Here is a 19,662-nt window from a genome sequence, read left to right on the forward strand (position 1 = left end):
CCATGGCAGCACTGTCTACCTACTGGGATGCATCTGTGAGCAAGGTCAGGTTAGGTGCTTCACAAGTGGGGTCCACAGATGAGTAGAAGGGTTTCCCATGGGTCAGTTCAGTGGCTCAGGAGAGTGTAGACAGAGGGATCCAACTGAGTTTAGAGCAGTGGCGTAATGAAAATTTAAGGGGCCCCCCCTGCAATGTACACAAAGGGGCCCCCCACTCTGGATTTAATCTGGAGCGCACAGGCTTGAGTTCCATGCTGAGGGGGCCCCTGCAGCCTTGGGCCCCCACGCATCACGGGGGCTGTGGGGGCCTGTGTTACGCCCCTGGTTTAGAGAGGGATAGAACTGACAAGTGTACCTGCATAACAGGTCCTTTGTCTATGTTCTATCGCCAAGCATGAATCCCATCAAGTTATTGACTGGTCTACCCTTGCTTTTAGCTGAAGGGGGGTTGTGTTGGACTTTGCCCTTTCTGCAGGGTCATCCCAAACAGTTTGTCCTTACCCTCCTGTTTTCTGAACCAGTTTATTTTGGCGTTTAAGTCTCTGCACACTTTACCAATGCCAACCAATGCTAAAGTGCTTGTGCTCTCTTCTTTAAAGCATGGTAAACTGGACTTTAACCCTATTGATCTATTTAATGTACTTGTTAGTCCCTTGTAAAGTGGTACTACATGTACACAGGGCCTATAAATTTAATGCTACTAGTGGGCCTGCAGCACTGATTGTGCCACCCACTTAAGCAGCCATGTAAACATGTTTCAAGCCTGCTGTTACAGCCTGTGTTTTTAGTTGTAAACTGCCATGTCGACCTGTCAAAGTTAACCTTTTGCCCGGCCCAAACCTTCCTTTTAAATACATATAAGCCACCCCTAGGGTAGGCCCTAAGCAGCCCAGAGGGCAGGGTGCAGTGTACTTTAAAAGTAGGCCTTACTCTCCCATACGCTAACATTGGAGTTACCTTATTACATTAAATAGGCTGTAATTTCCAATTGGGCGAAAGTCGAGAGGTCGAGGTTGGTGTCTAAAGAATTGTAATGAAAAAGCCCTCTTTAATGGTAAAGGCAGCTTTTTGTCAGAATTCTGCAAATGCCACTTTTAGATTTTGCATTAGTCACCCCGAGTGGGAAGGGTATGCCCAGACATGGGTCCCGTGCTCTCCATGCCACTGGAGACAAGCTATTCTGGCTGATGAGGGCTGAAAGCCCGAAACCAGTCCTAGAATGCTTGTTTCCGGTCCAGGAAAGACCTGGCCTGGCAGTTCGGGCTGGACTGTTCCCATTGGGCGCAGGGTCAAGACTGAATTGCATATGGCTGGGTCCAAACTGCAATGGCATGGTTAGCAAAAAAACGATGGATTTAGGCCCAGACCTTTGTACTGGGGTGAATGTATGACATTGTTCTGCATCCTGTCCATCAGTTGTTGGTTTTGCATTTGTCACCTCGAGTGGGACAGATATGCCCAGACGTGGATCCCATGCTCTCCATGCCACTGGAGTCAAGCTATTCTGGCTGATGAGGGCTGAAAGCCCGAAACCGGTCCTAAAATGCTTGTTTCCAGTCCAGGGAGGACTTGGCCTGGCAGTTCGGGCTGGACTGTTCCCATTGGGCGCAGGGTCAAGACTGATTTGCATATGGCTGGGTCCGAACTGGAATAGCATGGTGAGCAAAAAAAACGATAGATTTAGGCCCAGAACTTTGTACGGGGGTGAATGTGTGACATTGTTCGGCATTCTGTCCATCAATTGTTGTTTTTGCACTTTTAGAAAGTTGGCATTTTTTTGTCCTAGCCATTTGGTGCCTGCAGCTGGATTCAGGGTCACATTACCAGGTACAGCTGGCAATTAATTGGTCTTTGTGTTTGGTCCCATGCAGTGAAACGAGGGAAAGATAGATGTTGGCTGGACAATGAAACATAGGGAAGAGGGTGAGTCCGAGTTAACAAGGAGGTGCAGCTATCACGTACCTCATTTACACATCACAAAGGCTCAGCCTGAGCACAATCGCAAAGGGTTTGAAACTGGTCTTTTATGACCCCAGACAAGCTTGGGCCTGGACCGGGATGAAGGGGATGTCTGATACCGGGGGTTGGGGGGGAATCCTCTAGAAGCTTCCTCCACTTCAAAGTAGGCACCAGGAATAAATGTTGGACCTCAGACGCCAGCTCTTCAGTACACTTCTGGGCATGTGGACTCTGCCAGAAAGAAGGACTGCTTTGCTGCTGAAAGGATTACCCCTCTGCTGAACTGCAGCACTGAAGGGCTGCTGCCTTGCTGTGCTGACCTCCTGCCCTCATGCCAGGGTAAGGAGGACAACTTGCATCTGTTGAACCTAGAACCACCAAAGTGACTGCAAGGGCTAATTGGCTGTCCTCTTAACTAGAGCCTCTGGGGCAGAATGCTCCAACAACCTTGAACCCAGCACCTGGACTCTTTGAGTTCTACCCTGCCAAGTGGTGCCTCCCCAGTCCTGAACTCTTAGAAGTGGGCCTTATTGTGCTTTGCCGACCAATCTGTGGTTTCAGTAGGATTGACGCATCTCCTCTGTTGCGTGGCATAAACCTGAGCAGAACCGACACATCACCTCTGCTGTGTGAATTATGCAGATGCAGGGACTTCGCATCGCCTCCCGCAGCCATCCATGACGCATCCTTGATGCAGGCCTTTGCATCGCAAGCCCCTTGTCGACACCATCCTCGCCGATGATGCAGGACTCTGCATCAGAAACTTTGCATCTTCCTCAGAACGAGCTGGTGCACGATGCATCCTCTAAAGAGAACTTTGCATCGCAAGTCCCTTCTTTGACGGCCAGCTCGATGAAGACGCGGGCCTCGCAACACAACCTTGTAAATCCTGGGTACCAATGCTGTGTGATGCATCTCCAACCTGGACCCCACTTTGCCTCAGTTGCACAACACATCCTCGACGTGGAACTACACAACCTTTTAAAACCAGGATTTTAGGTACTCTTGTTTAGAGGCCCTAACTGGCTCTCTGTAGCCGGCACGCGCTCCAATGGAGCCAAACTGAATTTGTGACTTTGTCATGGTGCAGCGTGACCAGATTTCTACAGTTGGTGCTTTCTACTTTTTAGTTCTATTTTCACTTACATATTTACAATTGCCTATCTCCGGTTCTACTGACTAGATTTATGTTGTTATGATCTTATGCTATTTTTCTAAATTAGTGTGGGATTTTTCTTCTGTTGTGTTTTCACTTTATTACTGTTTGAAGTGCTGCATACATTCTTTACACAATGCCTCCAAGTTAAACCTGACTGCTCTGTGGCAAGCTACCAGAGGTTTGAGCACAGGTTAATTTGGGGTTTGCATGTGCCTCACCCTGATAAGGATTGTGGCTCCTGCTTGAGTAGGATTTTACACCCCATCCCGACCAGTAACCCAATTTCTTATAGTTTTCGAGATTGCAATAATGAAATAATGATATTTGGAGAATGGTGTGTAAACTGCTGAAAAATGATTTGAAAGATAATGCATTTATGAATAATCTGTTGTCTGCTCAACACAATCATTAATTGTACATATTTCTTGTTAATACAGGTAGCTTCCATCTACAAGGACCCAAGCATTGGAAACTTAATTAATATTGTAATTGTTAAATTACTTGTTGTCCAAAACGAACAGGTAATTATTTCTTTAAAAAAAATAGTTTTAACCTGTATGCTATTGTTGATTTAACTACTAAAATGCACTCGGTGTATATTTTTTGTTAGGATGGCCCCACAATATCGTATAATGCCCAAACAACTTTGAAAAACTTTTGCATCTGGCAACAAACTCAGAACACCCCTGATGACAATCACCAATCTCATCATGACACAGCTGTTCTGGTTACCAGGTATATTGATATTTCTCTTAGCATCTTGTTATTGGAAGTTCAGAAGTCTAATGCATATATAATGGCATTTGCTGATACTGCCGTTGTAATCGTTTATGAGCTACCGAACTGTAATTGGCTAATGTAATTGAAAATGAAAAGACAGCTGCAACCAAAGTCAAATACACCGATTTTGCCTCATTCGTGTAAATGCGTTGTTGCACTCCTCGGTGCAAATTGTGCCTGCTAAAGCTTAGAAGAAGCCTTCACAGCATGCAGACCCCTGATTAGTAAATGCGATCCGAGTATTGTGGCAGGGCAGATTTTCACTGCTAGTGCAAGTGCTCTGCAGCCCAGTCTTCAGTGAATGACTAGGGAATGTGCTTTTTACTCAGCCATTGATAGGTTCCTGTTAGCCGAAGGGCAGATGCACCAAACTGTCTGAAATGATTTTCTCATTTCCAGCCCTATTAAAGCGTTGGGAAAGGAAAGCCAGTTGACTATGCTCATGCAAAGCTTTAACACAGCCATATTGTGCCAACCAATGATGTAGGTTGGTATCTGACATTTCCTTTCACTTGTCCTGCATCTGAGAGGTCCTTTGCTTATGAAGGAGGTGTGTGTGTGCATTCCTTTATGAACTAGGGATGCACAGAGAAATTCAACAGACAGGCCCATTAGCCACCCCCCTCACTTTACTAATGCAGTGGCCATGATCTCTTTGCATCGCCATGTGTGCACTGTCATTTGCTCGCACGAATGTGGCCTTGATGAATTGTGCCCCCCCTCCCCCACCGAATTTGCGCTTTCTGTTTGGATTTGCACACCTTTGTGAATTACCTCCTTTATATGTATGCAGGGTTGTGTTGCCCTGTAGATAACCCTCCCTTGACTGCTGCTCAAATTAAATGCTCTCTGGTTAGTGAATAAACCTTAATTATGTTAATGTTGCCTACGTTTCTCAATATGCAGTTCCTTTCCTTTTTTTATTACAGATTTTTTTTTTATGTAGTTTAACCTCTGCAGTGACTGGCATTCTAATGTTTTTAAGTCAGTGAAAGGAGTTCCAAGCATTCGTTTTTTATATTGCAAAACAATGATTTCCAGGAGTATATTTTGGCATCCATCCAGCCTTGTCCTTAGCAGCAGCATGCACATTATTGCACATTGTCTAGAGTATGTCTATTTAATTGTTGATACGTTCTTAAACATCATAAGACAATTGAAAGCTGATGCGGAGCCAGGAAAGCGGGTGCCCATTGTGGCCTTGGGTGGCAGTTGGAGGATGGGGGTGTGTGTGGGGGGGGGGGGGTATAATTGAGTAAAGCGTGTTGTCCTACAGCTCAGATCGGTAGTTCCGCCACTGCAGTTTATCATAATCCAGGGCCCCTTCTAATAAAGTCGTTCCTGGTTGGACGACCTTATTTCTTCAGCACCCAGCTGAGCGAGTGGTTGTAATCGGCCATGAATCAGAGCCTAGAAGTGCTCGCCATTATGGTATTCAACTTCTACTAGGTCATGGTTTTCTTTAATTTTTATAACATTATGTTTCCAATGCACCATCTCTATTTTCACCATTGCACTATTTTGGTACTTGCCCAAAAGAACATCAGGGAAAGCGGTCTGAAATCAACAATCGATATTCTCTCCCCGGTGTTTTCGTAATCCCTTTTTTTATTTTGATGTTTTATCACATGTACTTCACATGCTAATTAATGTAACCTCATCAAGTCCGTTTTCTTTTCAGGCAGGATATTTGTAGAGCTCATAACCACTGTGACACTTTAGGTAAGTATGAACATGGAATCCACTTGTTAATAGTAAGCCAAATGTGGTGAAAGAAATGATCTTGACTGAGTCTGCCGATATTAAGTATACTTGGCAGAGAGTGTGACTCATTTTACCCCTACCCAGCTGCCCTCAAAATACGAAAAGGAATTTAATGTTAAGAAACTATGCCGTTAAAAGCCCTGTTGCAATTCTAAGTTCGATGGTCAGTGTAGGCAAATAGAAATCCAGAGTCGACTTGAATTTGCCAGGTATAAAATCTAATTGTATATTCCAAAATGTAATTAATCCCTATCCAGTCATTGCATATGTATAGTATTGTATTGTATTGTAATTGCATTTATATAGTGCTTACTACCCCTGACGAGGCGTCGAGGTGCTTTTTCAGCGAGTAGCACACTACTCTGGGACCCATAGAGGATTAGTGTTGCATTAGTATAGTGAAACATGGAAGTACATTTTCAGTGGTGGATAGGTTAGTCAGTTATTTGGATTTGGAAGGATAGCAGAAGGATAGAAGAGAAAAAAAAAAGGTTTGTATTTATATAGCGCTTGTTACCCCTGATGGGGTGTTGAAGCACGCTACTCCGGAAACCCATAAAGGATTAGTGGTGAATTAGTATGGTGAAATATGAAAGTAATTTGAGTGGTGGATATTAGTCAGTTATTTGGAGTGAGAAGGATAGTGGAGGGTAAGAAGGGGAAGAAAGGTTTGCATTCATATAGCACCTGTTACCCCTGATGGGTGTTTGAGCGCTTTTCTGGCGAGTAGCACACTACTCCGGGACCCATAAAGGATTAGTGTTGAAAATTTGTATAGTGAAATATGAAGTAATTTGAGTGGTGAATATGTTATTCAGTTATTTGGATAGAGAAGGGTAGGTGGTAGGATAGAAGAGGGAAAGAGGTTGGTATCTATATAGGGCTTGCGACACCTGATGGGGTTTTGAAGCGCTTTTTTGGCGAGTAGCACGCTACTCCGGAACCCATCAGGATTAGTGTTGAATTAGTATGGTGAAACTAAAAGGAATTTGAGTGGTGGATATGTTAGTCAGTTATTTGGATTGAGAAGGGTTGGGGAGGGGTAGAAAAGAGAAAAAGGTTTGCATTTATATAGCGCTTGTAAACCTGATGGGGTGTTGTAATGCTTTATTGGCGAGTAGCACGCTACTCTAGAACCCATAAAGAATTATTGGTGAAATAGTATAATGGAATATTGAATTTGAGAAGTGAACATGATAGTGGAGGGATAGAAGAGTGTAGGATTTGGATATTTGTTGTTGTTGTTGTTTTTAGGTCATAGCAGTAGGAGGGGCCTTTTGGATTAGTAAAAGGGGTTTTGGAGGGGAAGAGTCCGAGGGAAGAGTTTAGAAAGGTTTTTGTTGGGGGATCAGTATAGTAAAAGAGGTGTCAGATGATGCAAGGAGGGGTAGAGTAGGAGAGAGACTAGAAATGGTTATTTTGGGAATCATAGTAGTAGTATGGGGTTTGGGATAAAAGAAAGAGTGAATGTAGAGGATATGTTGATAGATGTATAGGGTAAGAGAGTGGGTAGTGCATTGGAAAGAGTAGTAGAAAGAAGTTTGAGATGGGTCAGAAAAAGTGATAAATATATAGATCCATGAGTACATTGAAAGTATATAGATGCATAAAGGAGGTAAGTATATGTAGATTAAAGATATTGATAGTGGTGCTTCATAATCTTTATCATCAATTCTGTGTTGGTATCCTTTAGGTCTAGCTTGTGATTATACATTTGTAACATCTCAGGTCATCCATGTTGCCCTCTTTGTTAATGGACACAATCATCCCATTTTTTCATGAGGATGCTGTTACACCACATTAGGCTATAGTTCTGCAGACTTTCAGCAGGTGAGCACAGAGGATCACCTTCAATTTAAATATGCATTTGACATGCTGGAGAATTATGGTTTTTTTTCATATGTATAAACATATTCTATCCTCATTCAAGTGAAATATGATATATGTATATGCAGATCAGGGGGTAAGGTCAAGTGCCTGTTTTGATTGCAGGACTGCCACAGCCATATTCTGGTAGTATTTAGCTCAAATAAATCATTAGGGCTTTGCTCAGTGACCCATTAAGTGGGAATATGATATAATCAGCTTTTCTAGATATTCACATTAAGTATGTAGGAGAGTAAGGGCTTTATTTAGAGTCTGGCTGATGCGGGATATCTGCCTAAAAGCAGCTGATACTCCGTCGGCCCTGCTTACATTTCAGAGGGAAAATACATTTTAAATAGAAAACGCTAGACATTCGCTGCATTTTGGCAAATTTCCTGTGTTCTTCAAACTCTAAACAGGCCCTAATTTCTTTAATACATTTTCAATTCGAGATTATTAACGTACTGTTTAAGCATCAATACAATACATATTTGTCCCGAAAACCTAAATGGATTTTACTATTCAGATGATCAACGAGGCTAGAACTATAAATCTTAAATGTTAATCACGACAGAACAGATTATGACAGTTTGTGTCGTGTCCCAGTACCTATTATAGTGAACCGCGTGTGTTTGGAGCAGAAAGGTGTGACTATGCCTTCCAACAAAGCACGGTTAGCATGAGCATGAGTAACTGATGGGAGTGGACGAACCCCGTTTACTAATCTAGCCATTGCTTTGCAAGTGTCCAGTGCTTTCACGCTGTAGTTTGTCATCGTTTCCGCAATATGCATATTGCAGTTGAGGGCAGCAACATATGCTTCTGTTGCTCCAGAATTCAGACTGATTGTATCCTCTTCGTCCACTCAGGCTCAGTTCTCGTCTGCAAAAATGCTATTTATGCGGCTCGTGCATTTATGGTCCGATTTATGAAATGAGTTGTGTACCCAAGTTGGACTTTGGTATGCAACGCACACATTCGTGTTTTGCATTCAGAAAATATTAACTTAAACTTGCAGTGCAATTTACTCACGCGTAACATTACGCAAGCACGGTGTAATATTACATCTAAACAAATCGGCTTTCTTGGTTGGTGCGGGAGAAAGGGTGCCTCGAAAGATGGTGAACATCTACTAACTTCTGAATTGTGGGGCATTTCCACATTCTTACGTGAATATTCACATCCTGCATACAGTCAAAAATATAACCCGTTCAGGCCTACGAGTAAATATGAGTCCAAGTTTGCAATGCTCAGGGGCACCCCAGGCGTTTTTATACCCGTACGAGGACACGAGGGCAATGCACGTTTACATTCCATTTCCACATAATAAATTATAACACAGGAGATGTTATCAATTCACAAGAGACTTCAACACGCTTGATAGCCTGAAACTTGTCTCAATTTACTCAGAATTAGTTAGGGAATAAATTGCGCATACGTTGTTTGTAGGAGGAAGTTTAGGGGGATTATATTGTTCGTGCTAAACATTGCTGCTAGGGGTTTCTAGTGAGATTGCTAATTCGAGCATATTGCAACTGCCTTTCAGCCGCCCTGATATTTCTCTCCCATGCTTGAGTCCATTACTTCAGATTAGAGGATACTGCAAATCGTTCAGAGGTGTTATGCCCTGCCATCCCCTTCCTGTCTCCCTACCCCAACTCAAGTTTCAGCTGACCCTGTAGCCATCTTTCAGAAGGAGTGAAGTTCACTCCTGGCCAGAGAAGCCATTGAGAGGGTGCCAGAACAAGAGCAAGGTGAGGTGATGGAACAACAACTTAAAAATGGCCACTCAAGCTTATATTCTTTTTGTCTTGTACCCGGAGCTGTTGGTAGTATCCTTGAACTTGCAGGATGCATACTTTCATGCGACCATCCTTCAGTTCCACTACCTGCGGTTCGCCATCTTACCCTTAGGCCCCATCTTGACCTTTCAGGTGTTTACAAAGGTGGTGGCAGTGGTGGCAGTTCATTTTTCAAGTCAGGGAAAGATGTATTCCTGTACCTGGCTGTTCAAGATGATCTCTCCGAAGTCAAGTTGCTAACAACCTAAAGACAACAGTAACTCTTCAGTAATACATTGAGTTTTCCATCAGCGCAACTAAGTTCCACGTGACTCCTGTGCAGAAGGTAATGGTTACAGGGACTATCATAGATACAGTGGTGTTTAATACCTTTCTACATTTGCAGCAAGTCAGACACATTAGGGATAAGATCCTGAAGTTTCGGGATGAATCCTGGGACTTGTTGAGCATGATTCTTGGGCTTCCTGGGCATCTAACCTTGTGCATCCACCTCCTCACTTGTGCAAAAGGCCACATGCCAGCATTGCAGGGGAACCTGCAATCCCAGTTAACATCACTGGGCTGTCTGTCAGAGACCTCCTGCACCTTGGACCAAATCTAACCTGGGTCAATGAGAATCACTCCCATTGACCCTTGTTTGATTCAAACACTCGGTGGTCAGAATTTTGTGGTTTTTACATGTTCCAGAAATTTATGTCACAGAAATGCAGGGAAAATATGTCATTTTAGGCCTTTGTGACAAGAAGTTACAAATTCAAATTTTTTCCTCACTCATTTTCAATATTTGTTATTCCAGCAGTTAGTTTCTCTCGAAAAACCTTGAGAGATCTACACAAATGAACCCTTGCTAAATTCAGAATTTTGTGTACTTTTTTTTTTCCTGTCCTCATCTCACCAAAGACATTAGCAGATTTGCTTTGACAAGCCGACTTTACATTTATTGTGGGGCGCCCTTCGGCTAACTGCATCCGTCTGGGCCTACCGGGTCTTCCTCACGTTTTTGAGGTCTGGTGTAATCATAGGACCCGGAAGGAAGACCTATATTTAGCCATTTATCAGGCGAAAGCGCCGACCCCAACTTAACAATGGGAACCAAATGTTTAATGGGTTTTCCTCTCTATCGTCTTGTTCTAAGCGTACCATGTTAAAGGCGGCTTTAAACCATTCTTTCCTCCCCGGAGGAATTATAGCCTTCCATCTTATGCAGATCTCTCTCCTCGCCAATAACACCAAATTTAACAACAAGCCCATTTGGATCTGTGTGAGAACCCCACTGGTAGAGTCGTTCTTACCAAAAAATCACCAAGTGGAGGTCTATCTCTAAGTTGGTTTCAAAAATAGATGTTAAGGTATCTCCCACATTTTTCCATAAAGGGGTTAACTCCGGGCATTAAAAAAAAATGTGAATATCATCGGCGTTGGCGAGTTTACATCTAGTACAGCTTAGCGCCGATGCCGGGGCGAATTTAGCTATCTTGGCCGGGGTATAATAAAGCATATTAATCACAAAAAAATGATTTTTCTTCCAACTGGCAGGCGTTTATATATTTATAAAGTAGCTTGAGTGATGGTTCATAGTATTCTTGTATACCGTTGGCAAGTAATGTTTGATTCCAAACTGATACTGGGGAGGGGGCCTCTAATTCCTCTGCTTCTAAGAATCTTGTATACCAGAGAGATATTTCTTTCTTTTTAGGCCGAGTGTCTTGAAATAACAATTCAAGGTCTCCGTTCCCAATGATTTCGGGCGCTTCTGTCTCATACCACGATCTTAATTGGAGAAACATAAACCTGGAAAATCTGGGGCCTATCTTTGCTTGTAAAACCTCACATGGGAGAATTCCATCTGAATCCACCAAGTCCGACCACATCGCCAGACCGGCACTTTTAATCGGGGTGGCCAGGCTATCACACAGACAAGGAGGGGTCCCTGGAGAATCCCAAATGGGGGCAAAAACAGAAAAGTAACCTATACCCCAAATGCGCCTGATTTTATACCAAGTAGTCAAAGCTGTCTTGAGAACTTTAAGGTGAACCTGTTTAAAAAACCATGGGGCCCCAAATTTATATAGAAACCCTCCTTGTCCGCTACCTCCATCAGCCAGTACCATTTCCCCCAGCACTCTACCCCACTTAATTTCCTCTGGGGTAGTCAACAGCATCCTAATGCCCTTGAATTGGAAAGCCATCAAATACCAATTAACTTCCGGGAGGGCCAACCCACCTTTTAAAAGCTTCCTTCTCAGTTTTTTCCATGACATCCTAGCACTTTTTTGGCCCCATATAAAACTACCGATTTTCCCCTGAATTTTACTTATGCTCTTTGGAGGAAAAGTTAAAGGGATTGCCTTGAAAATGTACGTCAATTTTGGTAAAACAGACATTTCTCCAGTATTTGGGGTGTCTTTCATAGATTCACATGCTTGAATATTCCCCGTCGTCGAAGTGGGAGTCCCACGGTATATATAAAAAGCAATAAGTATCATGTATATATACATATACACATACCTAACCACATAAGAGTATATACATACCCAAATAAACATATATATATATAGTTCAAATAACATATCAAGTTAAAAATACCATAGGATAGCATTGAGACATAGGAAAGCATTGAGAAAAAGAATCACTTTGCTAACATATCACTGTCACTTTATAGTCCAAACTCCAGCCAATCAGGCGCTAGCACCCTCTAGAACCTTCTCCTCAGAGGCTCAGGCCCTCAGATTTTCTACCGCACGTCGTGTGAAGGGAGTCTCCCTGAGCTCTGCTCAGTTCTTCATCTGGTTTGAGGTTTTTTATCTCTCATCATGTCTGCAAGTAAGAAATCTCTTTTACGTCCTTGTTCATCTTGCGGAAAGTCAAGACTTTTCTCTGAGGATCCCCATGAGAAATGTATTTATTGTCTGTATCCTGATCATAAGGTGGCCAACTGTAAGATCTGCAGAACTTTCTCTCAAAAAACATTGAAAGATAGAGAAGGTCGCCTTTTGATATGGCTTCAAAAACTAAAGGACACAGACAACCCCCTTTCTGAGGTGGAAAGTGTAGCCTCTGTCAAGACAGGAGTCTCCTCAAAGCGTGGAAGTGTCCAGGACTTGCCATCCCCTTTTCTGAAAAAGAAGAGACTTCACCTTGAGGAAGTGTCTACAGGCAAAGTCTCTGTCTCCACGTCTGCGCCCCCGAGACGTAGCTCTCAGGCGTCTTTGACTCCGTCAGCACATGTTTCCAGTCAGAAACTTTCAAAACCGTCGACGGGCCCGTCGACGGCCCCTCCGTCGACGAGATCGGCTACTTCATCAGCCTCGTCGACGACGGTGACGACGGTATCGAGCAGATATCCTTCGTCGACGACAATGACTTCGTCGACGTCTTCTCCGTCGACGGTGGTATGTGTGTCTCTTAGAACCGTCTCGTCGACGATACCACTCACTTCTTCGTCGACGACTGGGAAGCTGGCGCTTCCGTCGACGTCTACAACTCCGTCGACGACGGATAAGAAGAAGAAGAGGAAATCTTCCTCGTCGACGACAGCCCCGTCGACGACAGCCCCGTCGACGACAGCCCCGTCGACGACAGCCTCGTCGACGAAATCCTCGTCGACGACAGCCACACCGTCGACGAAAGTCACCCCGTCGACGGCAGTCACCCCGGCGACGACAGTCCCGTCGACGGTAGTTCCGTCGACGATTGCTTCGTCGACGGTCGCCTCGACGACGGTAGAGTCAAATTTTGTGACAATGTCATTGGTGCCAATGTCAACCCCAGCAACGGGGTCTGAGGACAGCTGCTTGATGGTACGTCGTAAGGCCATGATAGACCCAGTTATGTTACCACCTGGACCACGGCCACCTCGTCAACTATTTCCCTCAGGGGATGAGGACGATTCGGATGAGGGCGATCAGTCTCTTTTTCGGGATGCTCATAGTCCTTCGGAGCTCCATATAAAGTGCCAAGAGTCTGAGGAGGATGATTATTATGAACAGGAAGAAGAACAAGATCCCTCTGCTCCGGTTCCTATGATGCAGCTTCCTGTGCAGCTTGTTTCCAACCTTCAATATATGTTGGAAGACTATAATCGTCGTTTTCCAGCGTCCCCTCAAAATACTCCACGTGATGCGCCATCTGAGGTTCCACCTCATCCTATCTTGCCAACAATACCCATGCCCACAACACCTGCACTGCCTTCCAATGCAGAAGATGATAATATGGACAATCCGGATACGGAAGAGGGCGAACTCCCAGAGGACGATTCTATGGCGGACTGGGATGATTACCAAATCAATTCGCCCGCATCACCGCCAAGGTCACCAGTCAACTCGCCACCTGTCGACATAACAGGGTTCCATCAGCTGATGGAGAGAGCAGCACAACGCTTTCACCTTCCCATGGTGGTTAGGGAAGAGGACTGTTTCTTATATGACTTCAAATCCCAGCCTCAGAAACAAGTACGAGCGGTGCCAATCATAGACTTCATATGGAATGAAGGCTTAAAATTAATGAAGACACCTAATTCTATCCCGGCGGTGCTCCCACGCCTGGAGAAAAAATATAAAGCTCCGGATTCTTCCCCAGCCTGCTTGGTGTCTCAACCTAAGCCGGACTCAGTGATCACACAAGCGGCACAGCGCCGCTCCAAGAACCCATCATCTCCAATGTCGGCGCCTCCGGACCGCGACGGCCGCCGCCTGGATGCCATAGGCAAGAAGTTTTCAACCATGGCGTCAACAACGGTACGAGCTGCAAATTCCTTGGCTATCCTCGGCCGTTATGATAGACAGATGTGGTCGGACATGGCTGCATTGGTCAAGCTTATACCGGAGGATTCAAGAGCGGAAGCTCAGAAGATCCTACAAGAGGGAGAGAGGGCGTCATCCGAGATCATTGACTGCTCTGTTGACATCGCATCCACCGGTTTTCGCCAATTGGCGGGAGCAGCCGTCCTAAGAAGACAGGGCTGGCTTCGATCAACCTCTTTTCGGCAAGAGGTCCAGGCTAAGATTTTGGACATGCCATATGACGGGGAGTCATTATTCGGCCAGCATGTAGAAGATGCCTTGCAGACCATTAAAAAGGATACGGATACGGCTCGTTCCCTCGGCACTCTACAGTTTAAGAAGCAGCCCTTTCGAGGTGCGCGCGGCCGCGGCACCTCCTCAACATCATCCTTTCGTGGCTCCTCGTCCCAATACCGCTCGTACAATCAAGGGCAACAGCGGTACTATTCACAACCGCAGCAGTCCTACAGACAGCAAACTAACAAGTCATACAGAGGAAAGTCGAATTATAGAGGAAATTCAACCAAGAAGCAGTGACTCTGTACGGAAAGAACTTCCTTTTCCCAGTTGTCCTCAAGTTCTTGTTGGAGGAAAAATCTCCCAGTTCTTTTCAACCTGGTCATTAATCACTTCGGACCGCTGGGTCCTGGATATTATTTCAAGGGGCCACGCCCTAGAGTTTGTGAAGGTTCCTCCACGCACACCTCCATCCGGGCCACCACCCGCCCATCTAAGAGAGCTTTTCAAACAAATCCAAATAATGTTGAACAAGGGTGCCATCGAAGTGGTTCCGAAATATCAGAGAGGGTTGGGATTCTATTCCCGTTTTTTCCTCATACTAAAGAAATCAGGGGAATGGCGTCCCATCCTCGATCTCAGATTGCTCAACAAATTTCTCAAGACTCAGTCCTTTCGGATGCTCACATTGAAGGACATCCTCCAATTCTTTGCTCAACAGGACTACATGACAACGATCGATCTGCAGGACGCATATTTCCATGTGCCCATTCTGCCACGTCACAGGAAATACCTGCGGTTTCGAGTGGGCCACAGGGACTACCAATTCAAAGTCCTACCCTTCGGACTCTGCTCAGCCCCGCGGGTCTTTACAAAATTCCTGGCCCCGGTGGTGGCTCACTTACGACAAGAGGGTATTCAGATATACCCCTACCTGGACGATTGCCTCATCAAAGCTCAATCCTCCCACCAGGCGGCCCTCGATACCCAGCGCTGTCTCGATCTGTTCCAGTCCCTGGGGTTGTCGGTCAATGTACAGAAATCTCAACTCGCACCGACTACGTGCAAGACTTTTCTCGGCGCTTGTATCAATACGAGCACAGCCATGGCCTTCGCTTCAGCAGAGCGTCAAGAACGGATTCTACAGCTTGCGAGCTCCATCGCAGCAAAGCAGTCAGTTTCAGTCCGCATATTAAAATCCTTTCTGGGAATGGCGTCCTCATGCATCGCTTTGATCCCTCTCTGCAGACTAAAAAGTCGCATCATCCAAGAGGAGTTAGACAACCAGTGGCGCCAGGTTTCAGGCTCCTTCAACGATCAGGTCGTGGTGTCGCCCCGCATGGCTCAAGCGCTGCATTGGTGGACTCGTCCTGCCAACATCGCAGCAGGAACATCCTTTCTGTCGTCAACCCCAGATCTCGTCCTTACCACGGACGCATCCATGGAGGGTTGGGGCGCACACTTTCAAGATCTATCCGTCAAGGGCCTATGGACAGCGGCTCAACGTTGCTGGCACATCAACAGACTGGAACTGATGGCCATTTTCTTGGCGTTGAAATCCTTCCGCCTACAATTCCAAGGGAGGTCAGTCCTCATTCAGACGGACAACACCACGTGCATGCACTACCTGAACAAACAGGGCGGGACAAGATCTCCCCTGCTCTCCCGTCTGGCGCAGAGGATTTGGAATTGGGCCATACTCCATCAGATGACGTTACAAGCAATTCATCTGCCCGGCATTTCCAATACTCTGGCGGATGCACTCAGTCGGTCAGCATCACCAACCCACGAGTGGGAGTTACATCAACCGACGCTGGAATTTGTCTTCAACCTTTGGGGTCACCCGACAATCGACCTCTTCGCAACCCCGCAGAATGCAAAATGCCAGACCTACGCAAGCTGGTTTCCCCACCAAGGGTCGTGCGGAAATGCCCTTTCGATCAATTGGTACGGGATATTTGCGTACGCTTTTCCGCCGATTCCGTTGATCCCGCGAGTGCTGCGGAAGATGAGACAACAACCGTGCCATGTTCTTCTAATAGCTCCACGCTGGCCTCGGCAAGCATGGTTTTCGGAGTTGCTTCTCCTATCCCAAAGCGAGCCCATCCTTCTCCACCTGAAGCCGGATCTCTTGACAATGAACGATGGTCGGATATGCCATCCGAATCCCAGATCTCTCAGCTTGTCGGCTTGGAACCTGAGCACCTTGAATTTGCTCATTTGAACATTCCTCCAGCCTGCAGGGAGGTGTTAGCGAAGGCAAGAGCTCCATCCACAGTGAAAACGTATAAACTCAAATGGAAGCGATTTTGTCTTTGGTGTGCTTCCGCCCACATTCATCCTGTGCACGCTCCCCCAGAACACATTCTGCCGTTCTTCCTACAACTAGCGCAGTCTGGATTATCGCACTCTACCTTAAAGGTTTTTCTAGCGGCAATATCTCGCTTCCGACAAGACGGATCGTCCTCTCTCTATTCATCCAGAGTCATGCAACAATTTTTCAAGGGTCTCTTCCGCATGTTCCCGCCCATTCGGCGTCCTCCACCCACGTGGCGCCTGAACATCGTGCTGGCTCAACTCATGAAGGCGCCCTTCGAACCCATCCACTCTGCGGATGTCAAATTTCTAACTTGGAAGGTGGCCCTCCTCCTTGCTCTGACCTCTTCCCGCAGAGTCAGTGACATTCACGCCTTTACTATAAAGCCACCGTTCCTTCAATTCAGATCGGATTGTGTCATCCTCCGCACTAATCCGGTTTTTATACCTAAAGTGCCATCCGATTTCCATCTTAACGAACCAGTGCTCTTAAAGACTTTTTTCCCGCATCCACAAACCCCGGCGGAGCAAAGCTTACACTCTCTGGACTTGAAGAGATGTCTAAAATTCTACATTAGCAGGACTCAGTCCTTTCGCAAATCTGACCAGCTGTTTGTGGCCTACGGGCATGCTTGCAAAGGACAATCTGTCACCAAACCTACTATTGCCCGTTGGGTTTCATCAGCAATCTCTTTTTGCCATCAAAAGGCTGGTAAGCCTCTGTCTTCGGGAGTGAGAGCCCATTCAACGAGGGCTATGTCATCTTCCACTGCCCTGTTCGCTGGTGTGCCCATCCATCAAATATGCCGGGCAGCTACGTGGTCCAGCAGGCACACGTTTACGAAGCACTACTGTCTGGAATCCATTAACGAAGCAGACACGGCTGTGGGACAGGCAGTTCTACGAAATCTGTTTAAATAAGGTGAGCCTCTGCTACTTCCCTCCTCCTGGGGTATTATTATTATTATTGCGCTTTAAATACATTGTTTGTATTACATGCAATATCAATACGGCTTGGTCAGCCGAATACTGTTTACTGCTTACTATTCTATTCAAGCATGTGAATCTATGAAAGACACCCCAAATACTGGAGAAGAACAAATGTTACTTACCTGTAAACTGTGGTTCTCCAGTATTGGTGTCTTTCATAGATTCACATGCGACCCACCCTCCTCCCCTCAGAGGCTCTCTTCTCCTCTTTCGGCTCTATGGTCACTCTCGTGCTCGAAAATCTGAGGGCCTGAGCCTCTGAGGAGAAGGTTCTAGAGGGTGCTAGCGCCTGATTGGCTGGAGTTTGGACTATAAAGTGACAGTGATATGTTAGCAAAGTGATTCTTTTTCTCAATGCTTTCCTATGTCTCAATGCTATCCTATGGTATTTTTAACTTGATATGTTATTTGAACTATATATATATATGTTTATTTGGGTATGTATATACTCTTATGTGGTTAGGTATGTGTATATGTATATATACATGATACTTATTGCTTTTTATATATACCGTGGGACTCCCACTTCGACGACGGGGAATATTCAAGCATGTGAATCTATGAAAGACACCAATACTGGAGAACCACAGTTTACAGGTAAGTAACATTTGTTCTTTCACAGGATTTACCCTCCCGTAGATGGTCAAAGGGAGTTTTTTCCATTTAGCAAAAAGATAATCAATCTCTTTTTAAATTTCCCCCAAATTTATCAGGGGAATTTTGCACAGGTCTTTAACGGTTTTGATGCCTAGGTATCTAAATTCTTTACTGGTGGGGCCACCTCTGTAAGGAGTATTCCAGCACATTACTTCAGTTTTTGCCTAATTGGCGAGGTACCCTGAGATCAAACCAAATTCCTTCAGCCTATATTCAAGTTGTGGAATAACCAGCTCTGGATCACTAGTATACATTATCACGTCAACCGCATATAATGCTAATTTGCACTAATAATTTAATGATTTAAACGGAATAATAGTGTTATCCAGTCTGATAGTTTGGGCTAAGGGCTCGATATTCATGTTAAACAAGAGGGGGACAGGGGACAGCCCTGCTTTGTTACTCTCTGAATATCAAAGCTTGAAGTCCGGGAACCGTTCAAGAGAATTTTCGCCGATGCACCCAAGTAACAGTGCTTTAAAGTCTGCACAAAGACAGGACCCATACCCATGACCTCTAACACCCCCCAAAGGTACCTCCAACAGACCCGGTCGAAGGCCTTAGCAGCATCCAAGGCCACTACTGCCAAGGGATCCGCTCTTATCTCCGCCAGGTCAATATTCCCGATCAATAATTGGGTTTGTTCCTGGATTGCCCTCCCCAACATAAAACCTTTCTGATCGGAATTAATTAAACTAGGTGCCAGTTTCGCCAATCTCCCTGCTAGAACACCCATAAAGATCTTATAATCGGCGTTCAGCAGGGAGATTGGACGGTAGGAATCGGCCACCATGGGATCCTTTCCTGACTTTAATATTAAAACTATTGTGGCCTCCTTCCAAGATCTAGGCATCACCCTATTAGAACAATAAACTGAATTAAATAATATATGAAGCACCGGTAAAAGTTCATCAAGTAGCAGCTTATATATTTAGTTGGGGAGGGCATCAAAACCAGCATCTTTTTTATTTTTCGATCTTTTTATTTGAGTCCTAATCTCCTCCATAGTTATGGGTGCATCTAACATATCCTTGGAGGTTTCAGTTAGAGCTGGTAAGGACTTATCCCTTAGCCAGGAGAATATCTGGTCCTGGGATGGGTCTAGATCCGATAAAAGAGATAAGAGGCATTTTTGCATCTCTTCCGGCTTACTAGATTTATTCCCGTTGGCATCCATGATAAGTTCATTGATATTATTTTTTGCCCGATCCAACCTCGCCTTCCAAGCCAGTAGGACCCCTGCTTTGCCACATACTCGAAAATTTCCATATTTCTAACTTGCCATTGGGCCTTACATCTCAGATCTAAAAAGGACCTAACGTCTGCCTAGCCTCCTCCAGATTTCTTCCTA

General features: G+C 45.2%; 1 protein-coding gene across 1 annotated transcript in view; it reads left to right on the forward strand.

Annotated features, from left to right (window-relative positions):
- The window catches only part of ADAMTS9 (ADAM metallopeptidase with thrombospondin type 1 motif 9), an 876,266-nt gene that overhangs the window by 184,129 nt on the left and 672,475 nt on the right, over positions 1–19,662 (forward strand). Inside the window, exons 5-7 of the mRNA XM_085624697.1 lie at positions 3,556–3,639; positions 3,729–3,853; positions 5,580–5,620. Of these exons, the coding sequence (XP_085480823.1) occupies positions 3,556–3,639; positions 3,729–3,853; positions 5,580–5,620 (250 nt within the window). The remainder of the gene's footprint in view (positions 1–3,555; positions 3,640–3,728; positions 3,854–5,579; positions 5,621–19,662) is intronic.

This window comes from Triturus cristatus, chromosome 9 (genome assembly GCF_964204655.1).
Source record: "Triturus cristatus chromosome 9, aTriCri1.1, whole genome shotgun sequence".
In the NCBI taxonomy this organism is placed as follows: domain Eukaryota; kingdom Metazoa; phylum Chordata; class Amphibia; order Caudata; family Salamandridae; genus Triturus; species Triturus cristatus.